The following is a 19111-nucleotide window of genomic DNA, read 5'->3' as shown; positions in this document are numbered from 1 at the left end:
AACACACCAAATCACTAGCAATTAAGAATATCAGCTACCAGTAACAAATAAACCAAAACTATCTCAAGTTTAGACGAAATTTGCACGACGATAACACCCGAGTAAATTGTTCACAAAATTTAGACGACACAGTTATCACTTACAAGGCTAGATCTTTCTAGCGATGTTCGCATAACACTATTGTTTCGCGCAAAACCCAGGCAAATAAATTTAAATTCGCTAACATAAATAGATCAAAGACAGCTCACAGCGCAATGACGTCAAATCGCGCGATCAGTGCTACCAACTGCAGCGAATCAAAACAAACAGTGCACAATCACTTTATGTACTTATGCTTCGTTTGATTTTATCACTATTCAGAATTTATTTACTTGTTGTATTACCAAGAGTAAATTGTATACTGGTTTAGCGCGTGTACTAACAACATGTTTTATAGTTGAATAAAAACATGTTTATGTTTGAAAATATCGTGCGAATCACGAGAGTGAAAAGTTGCGACGTTTGCCACACCTATCGCCTGGCTCAATGAAAATGCTCGAAATTGTAAACAAACATCGTACGATCTTGTTTGTAACAGTTCCAAGTATTTTGACGAACTTTAATGACTAGCTACTGTTTGATCTATTATTGTCTACGTATCTAACTACGTAAATGTCTGATACGAACTTAGTGAAAGAAATGGGTGAATAGCTGGATGGGGCTTAGAGAACGATCATCACCATCAAATAAACCGATTGACGTCTGAACTGCTGGACATAGGTCTCTTGTAGGGAGCTCCAAAATCCACGGTCCCGGGTTTGTTTCCAGCAGCTCTCAGCGACTCGTTTGATGACGCCTGCCCACCTCGTTGGCTGCCGACCAACGTTTGCTTGTACGGGTTTGCCATTCCAGCACCTTAGGACTCCAACGTCCATCTGTTCTCCGAACTATGTGTCCCTGCCATTCAGCTTTGTGGCTCGCTGAGCTATGTCGGTAACTGTAGTTTTTCTACGGATCTACTTATTTCTTTTATCACGTAGAGATACTTCCAACATAACTCTCTCCATCGTCCGCTGAACCTTTTTATGAGGACCATAGTAAGCGACCACGTTTCAGATCCATAAGTCATCAGGCACTGAGAGATTTTGGACGAAAATATGTCACAAAGTTTCCCGAACGCTACCCAGCAAGTTGAGCATTTCGTTTCGCTCATGTTCATACGTTGGCCCACTCGTTGAGAAACACAGCAGAGGTCTTCCAGTCTCTGTCATTATGATTACATCGTCGGCATACTGCAGTTGAGTGATGTACTGGCTGTGGATGTTGATGTGAAGCCCGCTCCAATTCAGACGCTTAAAGATGTCCTCCAACGCAGCGGTAAACAGCTTCGGGGAGATAACATCTCAATGTTGCACTCCTTGCTGCAATCGGCCTCGTAGACTGGTCATGGTGGCGTTTTCGTACAAACACTTCAACTGTTGTGTTAAAAAATGATAGGCTACGACAAATCTTGTATTGTATATGGCCTTTTCGTTAGAACTAGTGTCGCGGATTGAAATCAAGGACAGGTACCCTTAGCACCCAGTAATTTGTGTGGCATGGCCGGATTCGAATATTGCAATTTTCAATGCTACGTGGCCGCTTTTTGCGCTTCTCCATTTCCTTCTTTTATGCAAATCTGCCGTAGAGGAACTTTGAAATTTTAATACTAATGGGCAGTGGCGTGCAAAGAGGGTATGAAAAGGGTATGCAGATGACATAAAATAAAGACAATCTCCAGCACGAGTTATAAAAACTTAAGGATAGGTATTGTAAGTTATAAAAAGCCTACCCCTAAAGTTTTTATAACTCGTACTGGAGATTTTCTTCATTTTTAATTATCTGCATACCCTGTACATACCCTCTATGCACGCCACTGCTAATGGGCGGCTTGATCATTTTCTGTCACAAGAAGATTTTGCTTGAACGTGTCTATAGCCCGGTACACAAACATTTGGTTAATACCTGATGAAGAGTTCCAAAATTGCAATTTGGCTCCACACCTACTTAGAGCAATATCATCATAATATCATCGTAATTCGGTTCACTTTATCACCACACAGTGAACCAAATTACGATGATATTTAATTATCGCAAGAATTATCAACAAAATTAGCGAAAAAATGAGAAAACAATGATAATTCAATGACGGTTTATTTGACGATTGACGATTATATTTCTAACGTATTAATATTAGGTTTCTTTTAACTGTAAGTGTGTTATGGCCAGACTGTGTCGGTATTTTAATACAATAAATATTAAATATTTGAGGGTTTGTTTGTAATCGATGCAATCTGAAACTACTGAAACGATTTTTATAATTCTTTTACCACTAGACTTGGAGTTTAATCAGAAGTAGCATCAATTTAGGGGAAGGCATTCCAAATTTTACGTAAGCGAACCCGGGTGGATCTACTAGTTATCGGTTAAAATATTGATTAAGCATTCACTCGTTACATATGGGCATGCCAAATGACATAATAAAGACTTTATCGCATGTTGCCCAGATTGTTTATCGGTGGCATTAAATGTTATAAATACACTTCAGTTGCCATATCAGATGTATTTATTAACAATAACAATATGTTTGTAAGACGCAAGTTAACTTCATTATTTGGTTCAGCCTATTAAACTGTACCTAGGTACCTATTTATTATTATTAAAAAAAATTGTTTCAGGCAAAAAGGATTGCCGACAGAACTGAAAACTCAAACAATAGAATAAGAAACAATCAGTCTGTTACGCGGAATCACGAGATTTTACCCACCCAAAGAGTTGAAAACGCATATGATACAGTATACTATTATATTTCTGTGTATTAATGTAGGTACACATGCCGCTACGCTACGTATCGCTAATCCGGTGCGATATATCACGAGCATATCGAGGTCATTGCTGAGTGGTGACCCGAACCTATAAGTTTTTTCCCTAACAAAAATATAGCACGCCACTAATCAATTTTTGACTTTAAAATATTGAGACAAAGTAAAATTGGAATTTTATATTTCAATCTCTCTCTTTTTTCCGCTATATGATAGCCGGCCCAGCTTCTAGACATTAATAAATATACCACGACAAAACACTTAATGGCTAAGGAAGCAATAAATAGGCTGAGGATGATAATTCAGTTTTATTTATTCCTTCAGATCATTAAATTGTCAAAAAGATAATTCTACACTGTCACAATATTAAAATGATATACGTATAACGCATGTAGGTATTCGTTCTAGACCGGATTGTTACATTTATTATTTTTGATCACAATAATTATTATCTTAAGTTTGTTTGTTATGTAGAAACGCACGTGACAAAAGGTAAGTGCGACGATGATAATATTATTCAAAATGCATTCAGGTGATGTCTTGCAGAGTTTAAGCGCAGTTTTGTTTACATGCTTTTGTTTTCATCATAAGCTTGCCTAAATAACATATTATTATAGTATTACTAATAACGACGACGGACGCCTTGGCTGACGTTCAAAATTGTGATATTCGATATGTAGGTACCTACGATAGGTAATGGCTTGCTGAAATGGTTACGCTAATTAATTCCTACCTATATTCTAATTAACACCAGGGGATTTTTACTCGTAACCCTTTTTCGGTAGAGTATGAAGACATCACGAATAGGCAAGTGCTTTATTGGGAAAGTACCTTCCTACTATAACAAAGTTACTTTCCGCTTAAAGTTTGAAGGTTGGTTAGCTTGCAATTTTAAGCTTGAAACCAAAGAGCATGTGTACAGTGGAGTTAAGAACAGTCAAAGAATAGTTTATGCTCCTCAGTTATGACCACTCAGGGTAAGGTAAATTTTAGGAAACATGGAACTGAAATAAAGTTTCGAGTGCAGTGTTAGGTATCTAAAATTCTATTTTGGCTTTTTCGGTACATAAAGATAATCAAATAAAGGACTACACTCCTGACTTCTTAAGTAATATTATAGAATATGAAAAAGTGTGTTTGTTTGTTTGTAGGCTATGAAGCAACTTGATTTTAAAACAGAGCTAGTCCATCTTCTTCTTTCCCTGGACTTGTCTCCGAACTTGTCGGCCGGACCTTTCCGTTGTACGCAGTGCCACTGGTACGGCTATAGCTTGTTGAAAGGACGAGTAACATAGGCTAATTTTTATCCCAGGAAAAAAACGGGTCTCACGGGATTTGTAATAACTTATAATAAACGCGTACGAAGGACGCGGGCAACAGCTAGTATTTTATAAAGCGGAAAAAAAAATTGAAGTCTTATACTAGCAGTATTTCAATGTATTTAAAGATAAAGTATTTCGCACGGAAGTAGAACCATCGCGGATTACGTGCGCAGTTAGCATTCAAGGATATCCAGCTTGTTCAAAACATGTTTTACGAAATTACGTTTATAACATCGCAGTGGATTATATCATAAGCTTTTCACTTCTACAATTGACTGAAGAGTACTGAAATACGTACTTTACATTTTGTTACCTTCTTACTGGAATACTTTAGGTATTAATTTTTTTTTCATTAAAACAAGTTTTAAATAAAACCCTAACAACTATAAATTATTTATGGGTTTTAAATGCCTCGTTGGTCTAGTGGGTACGGTACTACGGATCACGAGGTCTTGGATTTGAATCCCGGGTCGGCCCAAAACTTAATTGGTATCTATTGAGTTTTTCTGGTCAATATTATAATTTATATTCGTTATTTATGTTTTACTATCTCAAATGCAGAATTTTGAATTTTATTATTGGTATTCGACATAGTTATTTATTGTATCTTAACTTCAAAATTACAGTCGTAATTTTTTTCTATAATTTCAAGAATTAATCTTTAATTACAATATTTGTACGCCTAATTTCTGCAAAACATGTTCTTCTGATATGCCGTCACATGGACTAACGCGAGGCAATCATCAGGAGCAGGTTTTGTACAGTAGCAGCATGGATTTATTAAATGAAAGAATTCAATTGGTTTTGTTTAATGTTATATTCAAATAAAACAACAAATGTTAATCTTATAGCGTTACAATTTTTTCATTAAAAATTTTTTTTAGATATCTAATCTATATTGTGAATTTGTTAAAATAAGCGATATATTATTATGATTTTTAACTTCGGTCCATGATATAGCAGACAAATCAGTATGATGGAATTTATATATTAAACCAAACCAGGAATATATAAAACTTCGCAACTATAATATGGTCTAACAATTAGAATAAAAATAAATAAATAAAGTATCCAAACAAACAACTTGTAATAAACAGAACTAAACAGATCAAGGAAATTATATCGATAATACACCAGTTGTTGAGTATTCCCGATTCCTAAACGAAGACTATAAGTTTGGTAGGAGGAATGACAATGTCAGTGGGGAAAAAAGGGGTAATAAGAGGGATTTAACTGGTGATGGTTGGAAAACAAGCATGTTTAAAACTTAAAAGTACAGTTGGTAGAAAGGTCTAAGGGTTTAAAAGGTCATTCTGTTCTCTTACACCTAATTATGAGAAGAAGTAATTGTTTATAAAGGAAAGTAAAACGAGTCATTCAAACGTACTTTCTTACAAACCACAAGTTGCTAACGAGATTTGAGATGAGTATATTACATTTTCAGTGATCCTAGAAGCTATAATAAGCACTACTGCAACCGAATAATAAAAACGGTTAAGGCCTAATAATTATTTGCTGAAGCTTTATTAATATAAAATATATAATTAATATAATAACCTACCTATAAGATCAATGAAATATGAATAAAAACCTATATAAGCCTATTTATGAATAATATTTCCTTCTAGTGTAGGTAAATCACTATTAAAGTTTATAAAACTTTTTTTTAGGTACTACTATAAATTGTAAGTACCTGCTTCAAATAAATCGAAAATAAAGTATTAGTATGAAAAATGTTTACCTAGTAGGTAACTAAAATAAATCTCGAAGTACAAAGTAAATAAATAACTCTTAAATATGTGCACTGTATTTATTTATGCGAGCCTAACCCAATATTTCTAACACCATATTGCTGATAAAAATGATTTTTTTTTTCTATACTCTTCATCAATAGCGTGTAACAGTCCACTGCTGGGCCAGAGGCCTCTTCTAAGAGGGAGTGCAGTAGTAATAGCACTCGCTCTGTCAGTATTTCCCTATAAATATGGTGTCCCTAGAACAGATTTTTTTTATGTTATTTCTTTCACTTTTGTACTTGGAGAGTGTCGCAGGTCCGTGTCGACCTACAACTCGATACTTTGGCGTTACTTATGTTTCTTTGGTTTTTGTACCGAAAATGTTAATGTCATCAGACGGCAGAGTGGCGCAGTGGGCAGCGACCCTGCTTTCTGAGTCCAAGGTCGTGAGTTCGATTCCCACAACTGCAAAATGTTTGTGTGATGAACACAGTGGCGCGCACTCCATACATGCACAAAAACTCTGCATACCCTAACATTGATATATAACTGGAATAGGAGGAGAATTCGTGCCGTTTTATGCAATTTTCCTGTTGTATGCATACCCTGGTAAGAAAACCAATGCACGCCACTGGATGAACATGAATGTTTTTCAGTGTCTGGGTGTTTATCTGTATATTATAAGTATTTATGTGTATTATATTCATAACAAAATATTCATCAGCTATCTTAGTACCCATAACACAAGCTACGCTTATTTTGGGGCTAGATGGCGATGTGTGTATTGTCGTAGTATATTTATTTATTTACCGGTCCACTACAGGGCACGGGTCTACTCCCACAATGAGAAAGGCTAATGCCGTAGTCCACCACGCTGGCCCACTGCGTATTGGTGGACTTCACACGCCTTTGAGATCATTATGGAGAACTCTCAGATATAAAAAAAAATATATTTTATTTCGGTAAGAAACAAAGTGGTATCAATATATCGCTGAAGCCTTCTTTTAAGAGTAGTATTACTACCCCTGTTTCAGAAGACTCCGCTCTTCCATTACAATTAAAATAAACTTAAAAAATTACATTAAAATGAAGGTGGGTAGACAAACAAAACAAGAGATACAAAGATATACAAAAGGACAGACATGTTATACAGAAACTTAGATGATAAAAAAAATTACAACCTATTTAATTTACGTTAGGTTTAAAGACATTTATTCCCATAAAAAGACTTAAGTCACTTGAATAGGAAACTTAATTTTACTATTATACTAATATATAAAATTATAGTAATATATATTAACTTATAATAAATTAATACACTTCGCCATTAGACTAAACTAAATTCAATTTTACTATTATCTACTTAATTTCGGTAAGAAACAAATACAAAATAAGTATGCGGGTTCGTGTGTGCATGTTTGTGTGTGTGTATGTGCGCGTTTGTGTGTATGTACGCGTGTGTGTGTGTGCGTGCGTGCTCATGTTTTGTGTAAGACAGAATTTGTGAAAATCCACGACTGCTAAATTCAGTTTTCACCTCATCATAATTTAGTGATAAAAGGTACTTATATACAATTTCTTTGCATTTATTTAATCCTAGTATATATAATATTTTCAGTTTCCTGTTAATCACGTCATACAGATAATTTGATTGCGACAAGTATTGTTTCCGCGCATAGGCAGTTTTGGTTTTAAGTGAATTAGCCGCACAGGTATGCAGGTTTCCTCACGATGTTTTCCTTCACCGTTGAAGAAAGTGAGTGCCGTATTTAATTGGCGAAAACGCACATTACTAAGAAAAGTTGGTTGCGTGTTGTGATTCGAAGTCCTAAACGCTCCTCTGAATACAGTCTCAAAATAAACACTATTTATTTCTATATGAATTATTCTCGTGCAAACATCGAATACCTAAGAAGTTTCACTTCAATAAATACATGTATGTTATTTCTTTTAACTTTTTAAAGTGCGAGCGAGACAATACTCGGACAGAGTCGTGAGGCCGTGTCGACCTACAACGCGGACGTTACTCGCACTGACTGCTGGGTTTATGTGCGCGTTATGCAATTCCGACACTTGTGTGGAGCAAGCGGCCGACGGGTCGCCCGATGTGGTTAAACTGCCGAACCTTTAAACAGATGGATTAATAAATAATAAGTCAACAGCTTTTTCGACAGCCGAATGGCGCAGTGGGCAGCAACCCTGCTTTCTGAGTACAAGGCCGTGGGTTCGATTCCCAGAACTGAAAAATGTTTGTGCGATGAACATTAATGTTTATCAGTGTCTGGGTAAACTACACAGTTAACATAAAATAAAAAAACAATTTTTTGATAAAAAAGAACCGACTTTGTTATACAACTAAAAATCAAGACATAAATATTTTCTATAACATTTTTATGTCGGTGCCAAGTAAAATGTAGAAAGTTACTATATAGATATAGATCTTACGAAGTATCAAATTCCTTTTTATATACAAGAAGTTAAAACACTTTATTGCACGTATAACATGCAGGAAAAGAAACAGTAAGGAGTATACTGTAGACAATGCAATGGCATGCACTGGGTTTCTTACCAGGGTATGCATACAAATTGCAAAAATGGCAGAAATCCTCCTCCTACAAGGGCTATAAATTCTAGGGTATGCAGTGCTTTTGTGCACGTATGAAGTGCACGCAACTGAGACAATACATACACGCAGAGGCGGCCTTATTGCTGCAAGCAATCTCTTACAGGCAACCTTTGTAGACAGGACTTACAGCAAGAGAATGGGATAGTGTCAGGTGTGTTGTAATATTTACATAAATACCAAAATGTATAGATACAAATATATACATAATTTAAAAAAATATACGTAATATATATATATACGTAATACAACAAGCTTCCCGTCTCACAAGAGATAGCGAGAATTAGTGTACTCCGATCGCAGAGCACGTAGAATTAACAATGAGAGTTAAAACGTGATTATAGAGAACCTAGTAAGCATATTCATCGATTTCAGCCTAGTGCCCCGTTGTCGGGTTCTGGCCTCTTGACTAAGACGAGAGGGTGAGTTGGAGTTTGAAATCACTATACTGGTTCGATAAGGGTTTTGTATGTTGCACTAGTTAGTATAATAGTGCAGTTTTGCACTAGTTAAAGAAGTGCCAGTATTTTTCTTTATGCTCGTTACAAGCACGTATTTCTTACCTACTATATACCTTAATCGAAGCGCAAACAGTGTAATACTTATTATTTGTAGTTCCGTTGGCCATCCGTGGTCTATATCTTCAGTATAACTTGACCAAATGGTGCTTTACGATAGCAAATGCTCAAATTACTTTAAATATACTAAAATATAGGTGTGTCTATAATATTTGAAGGATCCTTTCAACAGATCTTGACCCGATGAAAATGGGACCACACTGGAAGTATACCGTCTCAAACAAAAGAAGTATTTTTCCAATCGGTTTATAAATGAGAGAGTTCGGAGCTAACGAACGTGAAAAAAAAACAACCGAATTGAGAACCTCCTCCTTTTTCGTAAGTCGTTTAAGAAATGAAACAAACGTTACAAATAATACTTAAATACTATAAGAATGAATGAAGAAATATTTGACCTTGACTTCGCTTTCTTTTGTTTTAAATTTATTTTGGTTTTTTTTCATTACTCTAGATAGGCTTGCGCTTGAAAGCTATCATGCCTGATGGTAAGAAAAATGCTTGCCTAGAAAATGCCTATTCACTTTCGCCTTGAAGGCATTTGCTTGGAATTACAAGTGTTATATCCTTACCAGAACTCGTTTCCGGGATGCGCATTGCTGTCCCATGGATAGGTCATCACGAGGAGTTTTCCCGCGTGCTCCCCTGTCAGCTTGGACGAAGGCTCTCTGTCCTGCATTTGAACGTTAATGCCACCTGCAGACATAAAAAAACGTGCTTTCATAGAATTAAGAAAGTAAAGAAACCTCATTATAAAATGCAGTGCACTGTGTCCAGAAACAGTGAAAACGCCTCCCGCGCACGCTGATTTCACACCTGCGGAATGTTGCTAGCTCACAAACTTTTCTCATTTTCCCATTTTATGGTAAACGTTATTAACATTAGAGGTAAAATAATTACCGTCAACTGCTATATGGTGTGAAGGGACTATCCGCCTGTTCGAGAAACACTACTATAATGGAGTTGTTTTTGATGCCTCAATATCAGTCGTGTACACGGTTTCTGCATGTTCTTAATTCTGTGCGTACTTTACGGTATAAAGAACTGAAGTAGAACTTCTATAGCTCTATCTATATAAAAGCCGATTGGCGGATCACATGCCAGTAGGCAGCGAACCTGCTTTTTGAGTCCAGGGCTCAAAAAAAATCAAAATTCAAAATTCATTTATTTCAAGTAGGCCTACTTTATAAGCACTTTTGAAACGTCAAGTATGTATGGTTGTAGTGACTCTACCACCGGTTCGGAAAGCAGATTAAAAAAATATATAAATTATAATATCGATAGTAAAAATAATCTATAGAAAAGTAGTTACACGAAAAAAAAACAATACACAATAATACCAATTCTGTTGTACACAAATCTCTAAGCTAAACTAAACTGAAACGTTAAATGCAAAGTTTGTTTTGTGAGTACTTAACAATAAAAAGACAAACTTACCCTTGGGATGTTGTTTGCATTCTATCTTAATGCATCTTTTATTCGGAGATTGGTCATCTGAGTCTTGTGTTTTTGGAAATATATCTAGAAAAAAATAAATATAGCTAGAGATGGCCTAATAGCACAGCGGAAAATCTACGTCAGTTTTGGATCAAAAATCGACAACTTTTTTTTTTTATTATTAAGATTATATTTTATTTAAGATTATTGTGAAATTACAATGGCGAACTCCCAAATAAATATAATTTAATATTTATTTTATGGCTACATGTATATATGCACCACCTAACTAATTTCTCTATTTGTTTTCTTCGCCATTGGTTGCCTGGAAGAAATCGCTATGAAGCGATAAGGCCGTCAAATGGTATACGTTGTTTTGTTATACTTCTCTTTTTTTATGTACTTTTTGTAATGTGGAAGTAAGTAAAGTATATTCATTCATAATTATTTGTTGAGTTTTTAATAAAAATTAGTAAAAAATATAATTTTTTCCACTGTAGACTGCACTGTACGACTGTAGGCTGTAGTATACGAAAAAATCGAAACGGTTCAAAAATATTTTTGGTTGCTCTTTTCAAATATTTCACAATATAACATGTTTTCTTACTCGCAGATGACTCACCCAGTATATCCTGACTATTGTTGATGTAAGCAAAGTTGACGTCCGACACGTGGTCCAGGGATCGCGCATCGAGCAAAGCGGTTATCCGATCCAGAAACGCCAGCACGTAAACGTCCGCCTGGTGACTGGATATCAACCATACGCCGAGACCTGGAGTTAAATTAAACATACCTATATACTTCATATTGAGCTGTGTTTTACGCCATCGGTTGCCGGAAAGAGATCGCTAAAATAATAAATTAATATACTACGACAATACACACATCTAGCCCCAAAGTAAGCGTAGCTTGTGTTATGGGTACTAAGATAGCTGTTGAATATTTTTATGAATATAATACACATAAATACTTATATATACAGAAAATGCTATGTAGCGATAGGGCCGCCAAATTGTATAAATCGTATAAAACTAGTTATTTATAATTTTTCCTTTATTTTTATGTGGTGTACAATAAAAGTGTATACATTCATACCAAATAGAATTCTAGAATCTTTTACAAATATATTAAGCTGAAGAGTTTGTTTGTTTGTTTACTTGAACCGCGATGATCTCAGGAACCACTGGTCCTATTTGAAAAATACTTTCAGTATTGGATAGCCCATTTATCAAGAAAGCTATATATCACCACGTTAAGACCGAAAGGAGCATTTAGCGTTACAAAATCGTGTTTTCTAATTTGGTAATTTTTAAATGTACATACATACAACATGTATAATAAGTACAACGTGTAACCGAATTACGAAATAATGATGCAAGATGCATAAATATTATTTTATTATTATTTATATATTACTATTCCGTAATAGAACAAAAACCCAATCGGGTTTATTCGTACACCAGTATTCATCGTTCAGTACTTTTTAAAACTAAACAAAAAAAAAATAATGATTGCGTTTCAACTAGTACTATTCATAAAACCAATAACCATGTAAAATAATAAATCTAAAGAAACATATATATAGAAGAAGATAAAAAATAAAAGGCCGACACAAGCATAGTACCTACGACGCGTACTTAATATAGAGACATGGTTCAAATGATTTTAATTTACATGTGAAGTTAGGACTGCACTGATTCTTTCAGTAAAGACTATTGCAGTGGTTTACTCAAAAACTATTAGGTTTTCAGTTTCACAGAAAAGTCTGAGAGGTAGTACATAAAACAAAAGTCAGTCAAGTATTATTTATGCTTGACATGAAGATCATTATTTTTATTATCTGTGTACACTTTAGTGTATCAGCTATAGTCGTAAAAATATAATAGGCCCGTTTTGACATTTGTCATCGCGACGTAACTAGTTATGGAACCATAAGACTCTGTACTCGATACTCACGATAAATCAATTCAAGTTTGTATCAGTACTTGATTGATATTATTATGTATTGTAAAGTGTTCGTTCGTTCAAAGTATTCCTTTAACTCCACAACCAATACGCGTGACTGGCTGTTGATTATACGTCGACTTTTCAACATGTTGAAACAGAGTTATTACTATATAACAACAAACACAAAAATCGAGTCAAATCACTATGTTTAAATTAATGTCCAAAATAGAAAAGCCATAGTTAACGTAATAGTATACGGGCGCACAGTAACCTTTACAAGATGAGGAACGAAAAACTGCGCAGTGCGCGCGGGGACGCTTCAGTCATGTGCCGCTTGGTCAGACACATCAACTCAGACTCATTATTTAGAACCCATTTTGAGAACCAAGCTTATTCTTTGCAGTAAAGATAACTACACCATATTTAATTTCGATATTCAGTAAAAAAATGGTTACAGCTCTAGTATAAAAAAAAAAAAAGACTGAGAACGTAACTGTTTTCGGAACGTTTCGCAACAATTATAAATTGCATGCTACTATGAAGTAAGCGCAAAAAGAATACTCGCGATATATTCTTTCATATTATTTAACGTCCCAAAAAAATTTACGTATTTTTTAAAACACTGTATGTAATTGATTTTTATTTTTTTGTTTCTTTCAGTTTCGTTCCAAGTTACATTCTATGGTCTTGCACAAATGTCAAAACGGGCCTATTACATTTTTCCGACTATAACAGCTAGTATTTCACCAAATGCACGCCCAGTATTATTAAACAATTATTTAATTAATAATAAAAAATTAAATTAAAATAAGAAAATTAAATTAATTATTTAATTTAATTAAATTAATTATTTATTTTTTACTTAATAATTAAGGTTGTGGATTTGTATGTGTGTAGGGACGTGTTTGTGTGGAATCGTGTATGTGTAGAAGGTTGTGTTTGGACGCTATTGTGATTGTGTGTGGGTTCACCAGTTCTTCGATGTGTAGGCTCTTCACTAACCTGTAAGAATTTACGAACTATCCTGCAAGTGTTCAGGATAACAGCTTTTTGGAGATATATGTAGGTAGGTGAGTTCCGGTAAATTTAATTTAAGATCATGCCGTGCGCTGACGTTGAGTATACCTTATCATAAGACAAAATTTTACAGGCGTTCGTTTAGCGTACGAGCTGTGGAATTGTGGAATGCGCTTCCAATGAGCATACGACGATCCAAATCACTGGCGATATTTAAAAAAGCAGTTAAGCAAGTAATCATTATATTGTCGACGACTATTAATAGTATGTATATACTTACTTATATATTTAATTAAATATATAAGTGTTGTTATTAAATATATTACTTTATTTTTATATTAATTAATTAATTAATTACATACTTGTGATCTATTTGTGTACACTAGTTTATGTATTAGTATGTAGTTATTAGCATGTATGTATTTTTTCCTGATTCAAAGGTCGCCTGTCAAGAATCGCTACTAAGCGATAAGGCCGCCTCTAGTATTCTACTTCTTTCTTTGTTTCTGTTTTTATTATCCCTATCCCTACTAATATTATAAATGTCAATATAAGTTTGTTTGTTACGCTTTCACGTAAAAACAACTTAACCGATCCTCATGGAACTTTGTACACATATTCTTGGAAGTGTTAGAAATAATATCGGATACTTTTTATCCCGACATTAACCTCGGTTCCTTTGGGAGAGGGAATGAAAGTGTTTGACAATTTAACACCATAACTCCGACAAATTATAATCGATTTAAATAATTATTTATATAGAGGTTATAATATGTGTTTAATTTTGCCCAAGTGTAGATCTATATATGGTTGGAGATAGAGGACAGAACTCCTCAGCGGACGGCAGCAAATCCCTCATCTAAGGCTTAGCGATACTGAAGACTTTAAATTGTTTTAGAACTAGAACTAAATTGAACGCCACATAAAATAAAATAAAATCAAACGCAGACGAAGACGCGGGCAACAGCTAGTATTTTGTATATTTTAATGTTGTGGTACACAAATAAAGGGTTTAATTATAATAATAGATTGAGTAAGCTTAGCGACTGGTGAAGTTGTTTGGGAATGACACCTGTAGCAGATAATACTATGGGAACTATGTTAACTTCACTAAGCCGCCACATGCGTTTGATCTCATCTTTAAGGTTCATATTTAGAAAGTCTTTCGGATATTGTTTTTTTTTTTTAATGTTTATAGACGAGCGCTTGACTGCAATCACACCTGATGGTATAAAGCGATGATGCAGCCTAATGTGTGTTAGGTATAGCTATGTCCATAATGATCGTAATGGAGTTCTTTTATCTCTAAGTGTAATTTCGGTTCTTTTGTAATGGATTCTTCTATTAGTAAGAATAATATAATTATGCACCGAGGAGCAATTGGTTCGTTTAAAGAATAGATCAGATCGGAGTTTTTTTTTTTTAATACAGCAAAGGAGTCGGTAACAAACATACAGACACGTGTAAAACGGAATACAATGATGCCACTTACCGCAGCCAACGACGTTAACAAAAGCGGTTTTCCCGCACTCTTCGGCCCTGTAGTCAGCTTCCAGCAACGTCGACTCAGCTATTATACTGATCCTCTTATGATAAGTTGCGTTGTCAAATATAGGATTCATGTACTTAAGATTCTGCAGTGTGTAATATCTTTGGTGATGCGGTTTTTGTTCGTCATTGCATTCGTGCTTGAGTAGCCACGATATATCTTTGAAGGTAATGTTTTCGATCTGCAAAAATAATGTAATAAATAAGTATACTACGACAATACACACATCGCCATCTAGCCCCAATGTAAGCGTAGCTTGTGTTATGGGTACTGAGATGTCTGATGAATATTTTTATGAATAATTATTTATTATTTTATTTATTTATGTATTTTTTTTATAGAATTGCGATTTCCCGTCTCAGTGCCTTATTCTATTAGTTAAGGTAGCCTGGAAGAGATCAATTTTAGTGATAAGGCCGCATTTTGCACATAATTTATGTTAAAATAAGTGTTCCTGTGTGTGTTTCCTTTATAATGCAATAAAATTGTTTAAATAAATAAATAAATACTTATAATATACAGATAAACACCCAGACACTGAAAAACATTCATGTTCATCACACAAACATTTTTCAGTTGTGGGAATCGAACCCACGGCTTTGGATTTAGAAAGCAAGCCACAGCGCCAGTCGGCCGTCAAATAAAATACGGCAGTCTTAACAAATAGGCGTAGTCGGTGGCCACATATTCAACTAAACTCAAACGGCATTGGACGTTTAACACTATTACAATTGAGAGAATTGAGAAGCTACGGGTTTTTTTTATTGTATGCCCTCCACCCGAGGGTGTCATACGAGGTGACTAAAACAATGGAAAACGTGCAGCAGCATCCTCTGTGCTACTACTACCACTTACAAACGACGAGATCTTCTCGAGACGTGTGATAACCCCACACTCGCATTTTAATATCGCTTACTATAAAACAGTTGCATAAATAACTATTATACGACTCTCAACGGAACAGTGTGAAAGGCTCTGCGTTTTTAATTGCTCTTTTCTATACAACGTGTAACGGATTACGAAATACTGTGGAAGGGTGCACAAGTATATGCACGGAATCACCCTGTATAAATATTAAATTGAAAGAAGCTTCACTAAAGATTTTAATTGTTTACTTGTGACAACCCTATTGAAGATACAAGACCGACACCTGCATAGTACCTACAATACGCGATGCATATCTAATAAAGTGACAGACCCACTTGATTCTACTTTTGCATGTGATGTTAGGATTGTATCTGATTACTTTCAGTAAAAATTATGGCACTCATACTCACACTCGAGACATAAGTCTTTGAGACGGTATATAATGTACCTCTATAGCCTCCGAAATATTATTTCGGTTTTCATTTACACGTTGTATAAAAGGAAGCCAGTGCCCCAGCAGTGGACATAAATAAATTGACGATGGTGTTAAAGTTAAAGAGCTGATTACGACGACCTCCCAGGCGCAGTGGTTTTAATTTGGAGCTCCCGGGTTCGATTCCCGGCAGGAACAATTTGAGAATTTATAAATTCTGAATTTTATCAGGTCTCATCCAGTGGGCGGCTTCAGACGTGACTAGTTAACATCCTAGCGATAAATACTTGCCGCTAAGCGTTTTAGCATTCCGGTAGGATGCCGCGTAATAACCGTCTATGATGACCAGTATGGGGTTTTTATATAACTGCTATACTCCGTAACAAGTTAGCCCGCTTTCACGTTAGACATCATTAATCAACAGGTTATATTGCAGCCAAAGGCTAACTTGTAGTGGAATAAAAACATAAAATAAAGCTGAAACTTACACCATAAAACTCCGCCCACATTTCCCGATACATGTGCGTACGTTTCTTCTCGTCTATTGACCTGAATAAATCTAATAAGGTCCATAATTCTTTCCCGTAACCAAGCAAGGGTGTGTTCTGGTCTTCGGTTATCAGGATATCTTCGTAATCCATCTTGCCGCGCCGGTGGAAACGAGGGCCGATTACACCTTGCAAATTGTAATTAAATATTATGAAAATAAAGCTTCATTTGCTATAAACATCGCAAAGCAGGAGAATCTGTAATTATTATTTACACCATACAGATTCTCCTGCTTTTCGCAGTATAGCAGACTAAGCTTAATATTCATAATATATAGGAATTCCCCAAAGTAACGCCTGCTTCTGGAAACATATTTTTAAATCAAAAATAATCTTAGCTATAAAAAAAGGACAATGGACACCACAATATTGCCAACACTGTTGTACGGGTACCAAACTTGGGTTTTTTCAAAGAGCGGCGTGTAGGCTAGGAAAAATTTCATAGACTTAAAATCACCTGACGAAATTTCGGGATACAGCCATTACTTTATTCCGGAATGTACTAAACAACCTTGTTATTAAGAAATTCATCAACTGTGAAGTATCCTTACATCGCTTTAATTTTTTATAATTTTTCATAATTTAAATCGACACTGTATTCTCTTACACTATATTCTTTTATATGGTATTTAAAGTGGTTTTTTTTGTAAGAAAATATCCAAGAACGTAAGTCCGTCCCGTCTATTGGCATTTATACACGCATGTAGTGGAGAATGGATAGTTTTATTTTTATTGGTTGTTGTTCTATGTCATGATCTGTTTTGTGTGTTAAATAAATTAAAAAAAATATATAGATATAATGAACTCGGCCCTCCGAAAGTGAAGCCGAAGTCCTAACCACTAGGCTATCACAGCTTCACTGCTTATTCCTAACATTTTGTAAATTCTTAGCGGCATTCTCACCAATGATGATGGCCTCCTCTTCAGCGGTATCCTCCCGAACAACTCCGGCGTTGTTCCGAGCGCCGTTGTTGATGCACTGGGTATACCCGCTGATGTACACCATGGCCGAGAGCTTCATCTCATCGTAAGTTAAACAGTTCTCGATAGTCAGAGGAGGTTTTTCGTTCAATGTTCCTATATCTTCCCAGCCGGATACTCTAAAATTGATATAATATGCATGATGACTAATTTTGAAAAACTGCCCTAGCTAGGAAGTGTCTGCTATGTCCAAAAATTATCTTATATTATTTTTGAAGAAATTAAAGTTTTTGTTAATAGTAACAAAAAATTTGGAATTACAAAACACTTAATACAGCAGTGATTTACGAAATTCAAGCGGTACAAAATAGTGTTTATATAGACGTGACGTCATAATTTTGTATTAGGCGTTTCGCCTGTCATGGCGGTTCGGTAGAATATCACTTCGAGTACAAATTAAAATACATTTTTCATAATACATGAATTACATCTAAAATAATTTTTGCTGTCAATTGTGTGTCTATTGGTGGCAATTTTGGTACTTATAATCATGATGATCAACCAGAAATATTATGGGGAATTATACCAAATCCTGGTCAAATATATATATAATCTTAGGGATGACAAAAAAATCAAAGTAGATGAATATATAAAACAGGGCCTCCAACTCTGGAAATTGGGAAAGGGTCTCCTCCCCGAAATATGGTTTAGGTTGTGAACTACACAGGCCAAGTGTGGATTGGTAGACTTAACTCGCCGTTGAAAACATTATGGAGAACTGTCAGGCATGCAGATTTCCTCACGATGTTTTCCTTCACCGGTTAAAGCAAGTGTTATTTTAATTGCTTATCCTACTAATATTATAATTGTGAAAGTGTGGATGTTGGTTACTCAATCACGCAAAAACGGCTGAACGGATTTCGATAAAATTTGGCATGCATGTTGCCTTTGACACGTATAAAGACATAGGCTATCTTTTATCCCGATTCCTTAAGAAGTTCCCGAGGGAAAAGTGAAAATTTTTAACGAGCTTAGTCGCGGGCTTAGCTTTGAAATTTGGTATGCATGACACCTATGCTATGGAATAGGACATATACTTTGTATATCGATCTCTTAAATAATTCCCGTTGTAGGATTAAGAATGGTTAACGAACGAAGCTTCAGAAACAATTCTGAAGTCCACGCAGACGAAGTCGCGGGCAGAAGCTAGTATTGAATAATTGTTATTGCATAGGGGATAATTTTAAAATTATTCTTATTTAAGATAAACCAACGTATTACTTACGTTCGTTTTTA

The 19111-nt window shown here is 35.2% G+C and overlaps 1 protein-coding gene across 1 annotated transcript in view; it reads right to left on the bottom strand.

Annotated features, from left to right (window-relative positions):
• The window catches only part of LOC120637269, a 35105-nt gene that overhangs the window by 10758 nt on the left and 5236 nt on the right, over positions 1–19111 (bottom strand). Inside the window, exons 5-11 of the mRNA XM_039909027.1 lie at positions 17798–17994; positions 16835–17022; positions 14990–15227; positions 11156–11305; positions 10534–10617; positions 9669–9792; positions 7908–8023 (exon numbers count right to left, since the gene is read on the bottom strand). Of these exons, the coding sequence (XP_039764961.1) occupies positions 7908–8023; positions 9669–9792; positions 10534–10617; positions 11156–11305; positions 14990–15227; positions 16835–17022; positions 17798–17994 (1097 nt within the window). The remainder of the gene's footprint in view (positions 1–7907; positions 8024–9668; positions 9793–10533; positions 10618–11155; positions 11306–14989; positions 15228–16834; positions 17023–17797; positions 17995–19111) is intronic.

This window comes from Pararge aegeria, chromosome 1 (assembly GCF_905163445.1).
Source record: "Pararge aegeria chromosome 1, ilParAegt1.1, whole genome shotgun sequence".
NCBI lineage: Eukaryota > Metazoa > Arthropoda > Insecta > Lepidoptera > Nymphalidae > Pararge > Pararge aegeria.
This window is presented reverse-complemented; position numbering and strand designations above follow the sequence as displayed.